General features: G+C 35.6%; 1 protein-coding gene across 1 annotated transcript in view; it reads right to left on the reverse strand.

Annotated features, from left to right (window-relative positions):
- Nkain2 (sodium/potassium transporting ATPase interacting 2) overlaps positions 1-946 on the reverse strand; it is a 162,967-nt gene extending 162,021 nt beyond the window's left edge. Inside the window, exon 1 of the mRNA XM_026381349.2 lies at positions 779-946. Within this exon, the coding sequence (XP_026237134.2) occupies positions 779-946 (168 nt within the window). The remainder of the gene's footprint in view (positions 1-778) is intronic.
- Positions 947-13,282: the final 12,336 nt, after the last annotated feature.

The raw sequence follows: 13,282 nt of genomic DNA on the forward strand, positions 1-13,282 counted from the left end.
TGGATTCATATAAAACAAAGTTGCCTTAACAATGTAAGTCCTACAATATTATGCAATTAACCTTAGTGATAGTTATTCTTGAGAAAGAGATGTCTTTATTTATATTTTTCATAATAATGCAATCTAACATAACTTATTTTATATAACATAAGCATACATTATATGAATTTGTTATTTATTCTCCTACTTCCTCCTGATCGGAGGACTCTTTTTTTGGTACAATCCTATGAAGCATGGCAGCATGAAAGTCTAGATAGAATTTCAAGGAAGGATGACTTGTTCAGAAAGGAGGAGTGTGGATAATAGGTGATGGACAGTGCCCAGGGGAAATCTAGGAAGAAGGAAGTACGGCATAGGGCAGAGGAAGAAAGAAATCCATGTGCTGGCACTTCCAGAAGAAACACTGAGGGAGAAGGTGCATTGAAATCTCATTTGTTTAGGTAAGTTGAATGTTAGCTGTGAAAACTCTCTGATATTCCTCTAGATCTTTGGAAAATTCTACCAAATCAGATAATTCAATCTTGACTGGTTAGATTTCCTATGAAAAATGCTGATGATGTTGAAGGCCATTTAATGATTGATGAAGAAAATCAGCATGCATAGTCCAGAGGATGGCTTGGTTTAACATATTCTTAATAAAAGTGGCATGAATTAGGAGGAACACACACACACACACACACACACACACACACACATTCCCTTTGTGTGCACTGAGTTTGCCCAGAAATAAAACAAATTCCAGAAGCACTAGAGGAAGTGGTTGGCTGTCAACACTTACTGCGAGGATAATCTGGAGGGAACTATGAGCCACTTCTATGTACTGGTACTCCAGAAAACACCCTGAGACCGTGATGTAGCGATGGTCTTCTGGGGCCCAGTCTGGGGCGGGTGTCACTGACGTCACCATACATCCTGGTCCATTCTCCATCCACCAAGATCGGTGCATTGAAATATTAAAAGTCAGGATAAGGTCTGTTTCCTGCAAGAAGGCAATTTATAAAGATGAGAATTACTTCATAAATGTCAGCTTATTTGGGACTGAATTGTTTTCTATTTGCGCATTAATTGTAATACTGAAATGTCTTAACCATTTGGGACTCGTGAATATTAAAAAGGGAATGATTTAAACTATCATCAGGTGAAAGTCTTATATTATAAATCTGCTGTATATTTTTTCCTTGTCAGAATATTTACTTATCATACATTTTATATCTCAAAGTTGTATTTCAATGTGGCAGCATTTCACTTGTAGCTAATGCTCATATTTATAAAATCTTTATGTAGTAAAAGACAATATAGCTTATTTTCCTTCTTTTTATTCTAGTTGTCCCTCTGTATTCATAGGGAATTGGTTTCAGGACCCTCAATCCCTGAAGATACCAAAATACAAGGATGCTCAAATTCCTTTATATAAAATGTCAGTTGGTTGAGTCTGGATGCAGAATCTGTGGATATAGAGGCAGACTGTGTTTTGGCAAATCAGTGTCTCTTCAATCTCATCAACTTCTGTGAATTCAGTCATAGTATTTTTTTTTTTCATGGAATATCATTAGCAAATTCTTGCAGGGTGGAGATAATACATCAATAACTCTTTAGATGAATTTCACTATGTAGGTGATTCACAGCTACAACTAGAATAAAAGGTACAGTTTCTGAACTCAGAGAGCTTATAGTCACATACACCAAGAAACTATCAATAGAATATGGAAAAATGTCATATTCTGGGAAGATAATGGTTAAAAGGAAACATGTTCTATTACTCTGCAAGTTATGATTTTTATTCACAAATCCTAAGAGTGAGCCAATGGTGGAACTTGAACTCTTTTAGCCTCAATGACAGTTGAGGTCACATGATAATAGGAGCCAACTACTCTCACTCAAAACTGAGAGTGAAGCGCTAGTGTGACTAGGTAGACTCTAGATAGAAAAATGTCTTAAATCATGATTAGTGACCTAGAGACTCTTACTGACATTGAGAATATGTAAAGGTTGAGCTGGAATGGCCAAGGAACTTGGAGACTATAAGGAGGACTCTGTTTGAGGTGCTAAGTGTCACCAATTTTACAGTGGTGACTGGGGGAGAGAGGGGATATTTTTGCTTCTTTTTGAGACCATTGAGAAAGGCTTTAAGCATCCCTTGGAACCTGGGAGAAACAGCAACTAGTATCTGATTCAGGTTTAATAAGTCTCAAAATAAAGTCTGGTGTTGGAGCTACCTGCTTAGTGGCCAAACAAAAAGTAGGCAATGTTTGGAAGCAAACTGAATTGCTACATTTGATGGTTCTAAGAGCAGAAGTAGGCCATCAAAATAGAGAGCTAAATGTCCTTTTTATTAGTGCTTTCCCAGAAGAACTATTGGTGGGGGATAATGGCTGAGAGTACTGACACACATTCCCATGGTCTGAGGGAAGAATTGTAATACAGTGAACAGAGAAGATACACCCACTAAGTCATACATACAGGAGAAATTAATGAAGTCAAGTGTCTCTGGGAAAAAAAAAAAAAAAAAAAAAACAGAAAAAAACCCAGGGGCCATTACTAAAGTAAAACACTGAGCCTACAACTTTTCCATGTAGAAAGGGAAAAGCTTAATTTTGAAAAAAATTTGGACTTTTTATTCAGAAGGACATAATCCTTTCTGAACAGAAACTATTTGGGGAACAATAGTGACAACAGATAGCTTTTACTATTTGAGGGTCACCACAGGAATAGGTATGCTGTTTATTTTTTTCCAGGGGCAGAAAAACTAGGTCCATAGGTAGATTTGCAGGGGCAATTATGAGAACAGACCAATGCTTTCTCTTTTTTTCTTACAATCTTAGCCATTTAATGTTTTGCTACCCAAAAACTGGACATGACACTGAAGCGCTTTAGAGTGCTTGATCTTCAGCATGTACTTCTCCTGAGTGGCGTAAGTTCAAGGAGGCAGGACTATGACCATTGCTTTCAGTAATCTGAAATACCAAGTTGGTATTTTCCTTACTTCTGTTGATGAGGTTATAGAGGCCTCTATAGAGAATCATTATCACCTGAAGTCCACAGTTCACATTAGTGTTTGCTCTTTGTAATATACATTCTGTGGGTTTTGGCAAATATATGACATGTGCCCACATTATCATATCATTCAGAATCATTTCACTGCCTTAAAAATCCTTCTGTGCTCTACGTATTCATTCCTTTCACCTCCAAAACATTGGCTACCATGTTCCTCTGGCTGTCATCACAGTTTTTCTTTCCCAGAATTCCATGTAGTTGGAATGACACAGTGTGTAGGCTTTTTAGATTGACTTCTTTTAAGTTCCTTTAGTGTCTTTTCATTCTCAATAGCTTGTTTTTAGCACTAAATAGTATTCCTTTGTCTGGCTAAATCAGTCTTTGACCCATTCACCTACCCAAGGACAACTTGGTTGTGTCCAAGTTTGGGCAATGACAAAAAAAGCTGTTATAAATATCCATGTGCAGGTTTTGTGTGGACATAAGTTTTCAATTCATTTGGGTGTATAATGAGGATTACAATGTCTGGATTGTATGTAAGGGTATGTATAGTTCTATAAGAAACTCCCAAACTCTCTCCCTATTGGTTATGCCATTTTGCATTTCCACCAGTAGTGAGTAGGGATTCCTGTGACTTGGCATCCTTGACAGAATTTGGTGGTGTCATGTTCTGGATTTTGGCCATTGTAATAGGTGCATGGTGATAGTTCATTGTTGTCTAACTCACATTTCCTCGGTGATATTGACATTGAGCCTCCTTTCCCATATTTACATGCCATGTGCATGTATTGGTGAGGTGTCTGTTAAGGTGTTTGAGACACTTACTATCCAGTAGTTTGCTACTTATTATTGAGCTGTATAGGCTCTCGGTATATTTTGAATAATAGTCCTTTATCAGTTAAGACTCTCACAAATATTTTCAACTGTCTATGGCTTGACTTAAATATATTTTAAAAGCAATAGGAATTCCTGAGCTTTATCTACTCCAAGCATAATCAATAGGTTATTTAATTCCTGTATATTTTGTAAATTTTGAGCTCAAAATCATAACTTTTGATATAATGAACATGACCTGAGAGCACAAAATACATCAAAATCACAACTAATCTTTTATATTCTTGGTGGATTCACACACACACACACACAAAAAAAAAACTTAAAAGAAAATCAGCTCAGAATTGTAAGATACTAAAACTTTTAAATTTAAAGAACAGTATAATAATTATATATTCAGATCCGTATAGTGACAAAAAAATCTTTGTATCAATATATTTATTTATCTCTCTAAGTAGTCTTTAAAAAGTTCAGATTAAAGGACCCCATTATTGGTCATGTCATTTTCAAAATAACAGGGTCTGATGTGTTACATGAAAGCTATGATTAGCGCTAAAAATTTGTTTCTGACAGGGCTTGTGTGTATTCAGGTCAATGAAAGAAGCCTAATTGTCCAACAAATAATAAGCATTTGATAAAAAAAGTTGACAAGTAAATGAGAAAATGATACTAGTGACATTTCAGAATTTCAATAGAAAGGGAACATTTACTTTCCCAGTTTCTGGCATTTGAAGAAGAGCACACATGACTATTGCACTAGTAAGCAACAAAGGCTACATTGCTGAGATGAGAAAGTGGAGAGAGTGAGAAGAGAAGTTTTGATTTATAATTTAAAAACATGAAATAATTGTCTTAGATTTCTGGAGTTTTCTATTACCTTCTTTTGGAATAGTATTGAAAATTTATATTTTCCCATTTCTAGACTATTTGATTACTATTAGAAAGGCTTGGAACTGCTTTTAGTACTAAATTGCAATGGTTTATAGTTATCATCATAGTTATTAAACATAGAAATGATTCATAAACCATATGCAAAAAACATTCTACCAGGCCATAATGATGTGAAGTTATGCAAAATGGTATTATCTTGTAGAACATCACATTGTGAGGTTTATTGTCTCTTTTGGGAGATTAGATATAAGCTAAAATGTAACAATATAAGAAAACATTTGGTAAGTACCTAATAAGTGGTAAGTGGACAATCCATACTATGAATTCAGACTATGGTGCCAGGATACTGTACTTGGGGTCTGGAGGAATGGCAAGGCTTAGATAGGCTCCTGGGCAATTTTAAGCAGAGATCAAGGATTCAAAATTATAGACCTACAATAACTTGTATGTTTAAGTACTAATAGGTGTTTTTTTAATTGTGAGAGGGGAGTTTCTAAGAGTAAAATAGCTTTGGAAAGATGAGATGGGCTTAGAATGGGGAGGATTTAGAGGCGAGTTCAAAAGGCCATGAGTTTTTAAAAGATTTTTGATCAGTGACAGGCCATGGGCACTATCAAACATGAAACCACAGGTATTACAGTAAAAAAATCACGAAGTCTGGGGTGGACCCTGTAGAAGACACAGGGAGACCCGCACAAATGAAAAGCATGATGCAGGTGATTACAGGGATGCTTTGAATTCTGAGTGTTTGACCTCCACTGCCATGAAACATTGTCTTGGGTAACAAAAGAGTCTCCTGGAAAGGACCAGGACTAAATGGCTTTTTGCACTCCTAGGGTGAAAGTGGGACAGGTCTGTATTCTCACCTTAAAACATCATTCTGGTAATGATATTAAAGGAATCCAAGCACTTGCATTTAATGTACTGTAGCGTATTTTAACAAATAAGAAATACCCTGGGAGGTTAAAGTGTTTTTATTAATAAAAATATGTACATTTAATCTTTAGGATTGTGAGAAGTAGTTCAGGAAAGCCTATGATGAATACAATTTTTCACTAGCTGAGAATGAAAAAATTGGAATAGAAACAGAGGCTATATTTGAAACCAAGAATCACTTTTTCCCCCATAAACTCTTAAATAAGATATTAAAAGCATCATCAGAAGGATGTGTACTGTATCTCATAGCCAACACCAACATATGGATACTAATTTTAGGAAGTCCTAAAAATTTTCCTTAAAATTATTATTATTCATGGATCATTTCCTGCTGGTGAATTTATTTTAACTCTAAATATAGATTTTTTTTTCTGGTAATACTTGTGTAGATATATGCAAACCTGCTTCTATATATAAAAACCCCAATGTGCAGGTTATTTTGGTAACAGGAAAATCAGTAAAAACAAATCACATTGCAAAACATGCCAGGAAGAAAAAAACTGAAAAATTAAGATTGAGAAGATAAATAAAATTACAAGTATACTTTCTTTAACAAATTGAATGAATTTTACTTATGAAAGAATGCAATCCAGAGTACAAGGACGTGCATGCCTACCAACTCCCAAATCCAAAGATGGGAATCATTTTTCTATATGATGATCTGAAGAAAAGGTAAGGAAACATCACTTATATATTTATTCTCTTACTTGGTTCTAGACTCTTTAACCATGCATAACCTGAAGATTGACTGATTAGGGACCATAATTCATTATGACACCATAGCTAATGCTAACTGCAGCTCCCACTTCCTCTCATGACTTATTCCAGAAGTGATTTTAAAAAACATGTCTGTGAGTGGTGAAAACATTAAAAAACATTGCTCTAAAAACACATGAGGAAAGTCCAATGTTCTTTGGACTTCTAAAACCTAGAGTTTTAACAAACAAAATGTGATTCTTCACTGTGTGGAAAGATTCACTAAAGATTTAATATAAAATATTTAAAGATCAATGCTGTTAAGTTTTCATGATTTTTTTTTTTTGCCAGAAAACAGGGATCTTGTATCCATGTTCCAACAAAGATAGTTACTTCTCTTTTTTAAATCATATCTCAACTCTTTCTTAGTCTCTAAAATTTTTTTAAATTAATTAAAATTTGTGTTCTAATTAGTTATACATGATAGTAGGATGCATTTGACACATCATACATAAATGGGGTATAACTTCTCATTCTTTTGGTTGTAACTGATGTAGAGTGACACTGGTCATGCAATCATATAGGCACATAGGGTAATGTCTAATTCATTCTACTATCCTTCATAACCTCAAACACCCCCCCCCTTTACTCCCCTATGTTTAATCCAAAGCACCTCAATTCTTCCCTACTCCACCCTTATCATGAATTAGCATCTGCAAATTCCTAAAAATTTTCCTTAAAATTTTTGGCCTTAGGTTTTTGGGATTGGTATATTTCACTTAGCATGATATTCTCCAGTTCCATCCATCTACCAGCAAATGCCATAATTTCATTCTTCTTTAAGGTTGAGTAATATTCCATTATGTACATACACCACACTTTCTTTATAAATTCGTCTTTTGAAAGGTATCTAGGTTATAGTTTAGTTATTGTGAATTGAACTGCTATAAAAATTGATGTGGCTGAGTCACTGTAGTATGCTGATTGTAAGTCCTTTGAGTATAAACTGAGGAGTGGGAAAGCCAGTCAAATGGTAGTTCTATTACAAGTTTTCTGAGAAATCTCCATACTTCTTTCCATAGTGGTTGCACCAATTTGCAGTCTCACCAGCAATGTATGAGTGTGCCTTTTCCCCCACATGTTTTATGCTATCCCACAACTGGTCTAAATCTTCAGTATCTTAAGCATTGCTGTAAAAATTGCATTTTTATGAAATTCTTCTCACTACCTCTTATTAATATCCTGTGTGTCTCTCTTCACTTGAATTAATTCTTCAGTTTACCCCTTCCAAAATGACCTGATAGTTCTATTATTTTTTTTTCAACCTCACATGGTTATACCTGGTATTTCTATATATAAGTCAGTAGTGATGTATCTTGGTCTTTTATTTTTTTCTTAGGGGTAAAGGAATATGGTAAGTCCAATATGGGCACGGTTCTTGCTCAAGAAATACAAATTAACTCTTATCTAGAGAAGCAAGGCAAGAAAGGAAAGAAGGAAAGAAGGCAGGGATAAAGGAGAAATCAAGGGGGATTACAAATGGAGCAAAATAAAATAATTCAATCAGGAAGTGTCCACTCCATGCTAATTTCAAAAGAACCCCCAGGCTCAAAGGACTCAGTGGTTTTTTAACCTCTAAAGTTATAAGTCATCAGCTATGAATGGGATCCCCGTTTGGCAAAATAAGTCTTTCCTCTTTCCTAAACTTAAAACTAGCAGAGGCTTAGAGGCAGAATTTCCTCAGCTGGTTACAAGAATGAAAGATCCACTTTCTCCTTGACATTATGGTTTTCAATGTACTAAATAAACCCCTTTAAGGTAGCTTTCCGCTGTTTTCTCACATTCCAGTTTTTTTCCTTCCCCACAAGTATCTTTTCCCATTTTGTGAGTGTTCCTTTCCCTATCCAGAAGCTTTGAAACATGATCTTCCCTCACTCTAGAGGCTTGGTTAGGCAAAGAACAGGTGAGCTAATTCCAGAGATGTTCCTGCCATCCAAGTACTCACCTGAAGGCTACCCTTTTGTCAGTTTTTAAAGCACATTTATGTGGATTTTTTAACGAGCATGGAGGCACAGAGGTGCTGACGATATTGAAAAACTTAGAGACATTTAAGGAATACTAAATCTCCTTCTCAATAGCTCCTCACTGGGCTGGGGTTGTAGCTCAGTGGCAGAGCACTTGCCTTGCACAGGTGAGGCTCTGGGTTCCATCCTCAGCACCACATAAGAAAAGACATAAATAAAAAGAAAGATATTTTTTACATCTACAATTCATTTTTTTTTAAAAAATAGCTCCCTACCATGACTCCAATTATTTCTCACCCAAAGGAACCAGTGTTGTCTCTGTCATTTGCCTAAAGCCTAAAACTCTGATTTCCATAGCATCTGTGCTTGACTTCAAGGATTTTAAGTCATCAGCAGACTTGGATTAGGAGTCTGAACTCATTTTGTTCCATAGTTCAGGTTGTTCCCTTGTTAAATTTGTTACCATAGAGGCTGCTAAAGTTTTATGTCATTTTCTTTGTTGATTTCATTCTCTGGAAGAGAACGATTCATGGAAAAATCAACAATAAATGGTAGGAAGCTAGAGATAAACCAAGTGTTGACGTTTTTGATGATGAACTTCATAGTTCATTTTCCAGTTATTAAGAACAAAAATAACTGCAGGTGAAATGAAACATTAACACAAAATATCTCCGTACATTCTCTATGAATCTTTTAATTTTGAAGATGACAGGTGATCTCCTGGTTCTTTATAAATTATGTAACTTGTTAAATTTCAGGCAATGTATACTACAGAAAAGAAATGAAATAAAATTTATGCATTAATAACCTTGTCCTGTTCTACAACAGCATTTAGAGGTAAGGATTACTGCCTTCACTTACCGGAAGAAGTAAATGAGGCTGAGAGTGCATATAAACCTGCATCAAGTTCTCTTTCTTAAGGATGGAACTAAATTGCAAACCACTTTTTGTCTCACTTCATGTCTCCCAACTATACCCTGTTTACCTCTCGAGGAAATTTTCTTGGTCACCCTACTAGTCATTAGCAAACCAGTTTCATTATCCTGCAGGTTTTTCTTTTTTAAGTGGATACATCAAAATTTTTTAAAATGGTGAAAATATACACACAAATAATTTTAAAATTTTCTAAATGCTCTTCAGAAACCCACCCCAGTACTATAAGCAACCTTGAAATGTCCTCTTAGGTAGTTGGCCAACTCTAATCTGCAATTTATTGCACCCTCCATTTAGAGTAGAGTTATATTTGTCATGCATTTGGATGAAGAAGCTTTTAAAGATATTTTAGTTGTACTTTATTCTCATGAGAGAATTTTTTAAGTGGTAAGATTTGTATCTTGTCTTGTTTTATCCTGGCAAGTACATAGATCAATACTGCTTAGAATTCGTGGAGACAAATATAAATAAACCTCTAAGTCTAAATAAAACACCTTTAAGCACATGTACTTATTTCATTTGGATTACTTCCAAAGAGCTCTTTGCAGCTTTTGTACCACATAAAGCCAAGAGGCTACTGGTGGAAAGGTCACTATCCAAAAGAAAATGTTAAAAAATCTTTTTTTTAAAAAAAAAATACTACTCATCATCCATTTAAAGGAGCACTTAATTTCTTAACCTCCTTTAGTGAGAAGGGGTATTCTGCCAAGAGGAGAGACATAGAAATTGGTGGCACAAATCTGTGTAATAAAACAAACAATTCAGTCATTTTTTGTTTTTCAATAGTAGAAAGAGGATAGGAATGGGACTGATGGACATGATAGTTTTTTTCTTGTAAGAGTGCTAACATTTCAACAGCATTAGTTACAATTGGTATTTTACATTTAAAAGATACACTTCCTTCCAACTCTTTCTTTCTTCATTTTTGCAAAATGTGATGGTTTGGATCTAAAATGTCTAAAGACTCGGTTGCTAGCTTGTGATAGAACTGGGAGGTGATGAAACTTCAGAAGGTGGAGACTAGTTCAGGGGAAAGATTCACTTAGGGGTCTATACCTGAAGAGTATATTTTGTACCTGGCCTCTTCTTCTCATTCTCTGTTGCTTAGCTTGTCATGAGGTGAGCAACTTTCCTCTACCAAACCCTTGCACCATGATGTCTGCCTCATCACAGGCACCAAAAGAATGGATGCAAATGATCGTGAACTGAAGCCCTGAAACCAAGAGCCAACATAAATGTTTTCTCCTTTATTTTTATTTTTTATTTTTGTTTTTTGGTGATAGAAAGCTAACACACACAAAAAGTATGATTATCAACTTTCCCCCCCTGTGTTTTGATAATTCTTGCTTTGACTACCAAAAGTAACTTGAGAAATTGTAGAAAATACTGGAGCCTGATAATTCCCTATCAAAATTATTGTTCACAGGTGTGAGTAAGGCAGCCATTTAAATTTACATGCTAGCATGTAAAGTATGAAATGGAAAATCACATATAGAAAAATATAGTGGTATGATTTTAAATTTACATATGTATTCATTTAAGTTACCTCAATGAAGGAATATGAAGTAACCACTTATTTTCCTGCAATAGAAATAAGGAATTCTGTATCATACATTTAATATATTATATAATTCTCTGATTAGACTGTTGGGGTTTTTCTTTTGTAATACTGGGAACTGATCCCAGAGTCCTGCACATGCTAGGCAAGTGCTCCACCTCTCTAAGCTACATCCCCAACCCTTAATTTTATTTTGAGACAGGGTCTTATTAGGTTGACCAGGATGACTCAGACTTGTGATGGTCCTTTTGAGTAGCTAGATTACAGGTGTGCACGACCACACCTCACTTTTTAATAGTTAACTCCAGGAAGTTAGCAAAGAGTCAAGCTGATGAATATGTCTAGAAGGGAAGGCAGGCCACTCCCAGGTATTCGATGTGCTCCTGATGGAATGGGTAGTGTGCTGAATAATTAATGCCTGTGGCAAAGTTTGGCTGGTCCTATAAGATGGAAAACTGTGCTCAAAGACAGGTATAATCTCTTCCTGCAAGAGGGTTCTGTGATTATAAGAGTAGAGAGGGACTAATGATCCAGTGTTACAGTATATTATTTTCTGTTGTCTGGGTTTATTTCTTTCCACTTAACTGAACAGAGAAATATGAACTACTGGGGATATCAGTCAATCTAGTTTATACAAATTAATTTAGAAAAATGTTCTATAATTTCAAGTCTTATAAAATGAGTATTTATTCCTAGTTGTTAGTGATATGCCTTCATTGGCAACTACTCACTATTTGTTCTTAAATACTTCATGATGCTGTATTTAACAATGATTACATATAAATTTTGGCCCTTTGAGAATCTCTTTAGGAATATTACATTTACTTAAACACTCTAGTGAAAAAGGAGAAATTTTAATAATTTTTCCATCAATCAGTGATTATTCACAGCTATAACCAAAGGAAAAATTCAAATTTGCACAATGAAAAGATTCAGTCATCAGCTTTCCATTACTATGGCCAAATGTCTGAGATATTTACCTTATAAAAAGGAAGGGCTAGTCTTGGTTTTATAGGTGCCAGTCCAAGAAGAGGTGGACCCATTTTTTTTTTTTTGGCCACTGAAGGTGCTGATGGCAATGATAGGGTATGTTTGGTGAAGGAGACTGCTTGCTTCATGGCCAACAAAGTGAAAAAGAGAGGGTAGTCCAGGGTGTCACAGTCTCCCTATAGGGCATGTTCCCAATTACCTAGAGTCCACCCAAAATGTCACCCCTCTTAAAGGTTCCACCAACAGTGTTACCAAGCTTTTAACCTGTGGGCCTTTGGGGGACATTCAAGATCCAAATGACACCAGATTCCTACGAACAATTCAAGCAGTTTAAGAATTTAATAAAAAGGTTACTTACTATTATAGAACATGGCTACATGATTTTGAGGAATTTTGCATTTTAAGAAATTCAGTCACAAAAGAACTGGAATTTATTGTAGATCCTAAGGCTAAATTCAAACCTAACATATCTTACTCCTTTCACTGTAAAATGCGGTAATTAATTTTCCCTGGTGCTACATTGTCACTTAGCATGGATTGAAGCTTTAGTTTTTATTAACTGTATAATTTGATTTCTCTCTAGTTGAGTCTGTTAATCATTCTCCATAAAGAGAGATGTATGAGTCCATCTGAGTTCACTGAGAATAAGAAAAGAATAAAAATATTTTATGTTTGGGAAATTTTAAAAGAGCTTGTGTAATGCCTAGCAATTACTTTTTCCACCTTGTCCAAATTATCCAGGTAATTATATAATTTTTCTGCTCTGTTTGGCATTAAGAAAAGGGTGGTGATAAAGGTAAAGGACTGTGAGTGAGAAGACTTGAGCACATGACCCTGGGCATCATTCACTATCCTGCTTTCTCATTCTGTAACATAGAGGGGATAATGACCATCTTCTTTCCAGTAATTGAGTACCAGAAAAGTAAAATGGGAATTGTTACCTTTAATAAGGATAAATTTGGTCTTTGAGGGGAAGCTCTGAAGGACCTTAAAATAATGAGATTTCTTACAATTTATAATAATTAACCATTTTCATCTGAAGAATCTCCCCTTTGACTAAGGATAAGCACACAGCTGAGAACTCTACAGCAAGGGACAGTACTGGCACACTCTTACTAGCATTACTGCTCAGATTCTCTCTCCTGGCCATCTTACCATGTCACTTTGCACTGAGTTTCCTTCTCACCCCTCAAGCTTGATCTCCACCCAAGTGCAAAGAGTCTGCATTTGCCTGTGTTTCTAAATGCCCATAGTGGCTCATCTACTCTACTCTAAGCCTTCTTTCCACTCCAACGAAACACCTCATACTATGCATGGAGTTGGTACCCTTTCCTATGCTAGCTGTGTTCCTGCAACTTCTTTTCTTCATGCTATGTCTTTAGATCCTCAGCCCTCCAGTCCTTCTCTACTCAACCAGTTTCTATGG

The sequence above is a fragment of the Urocitellus parryii genome, chromosome 8 (assembly GCF_045843805.1).
Source record: "Urocitellus parryii isolate mUroPar1 chromosome 8, mUroPar1.hap1, whole genome shotgun sequence".
Lineage (NCBI taxonomy): Eukaryota > Metazoa > Chordata > Mammalia > Rodentia > Sciuridae > Urocitellus > Urocitellus parryii.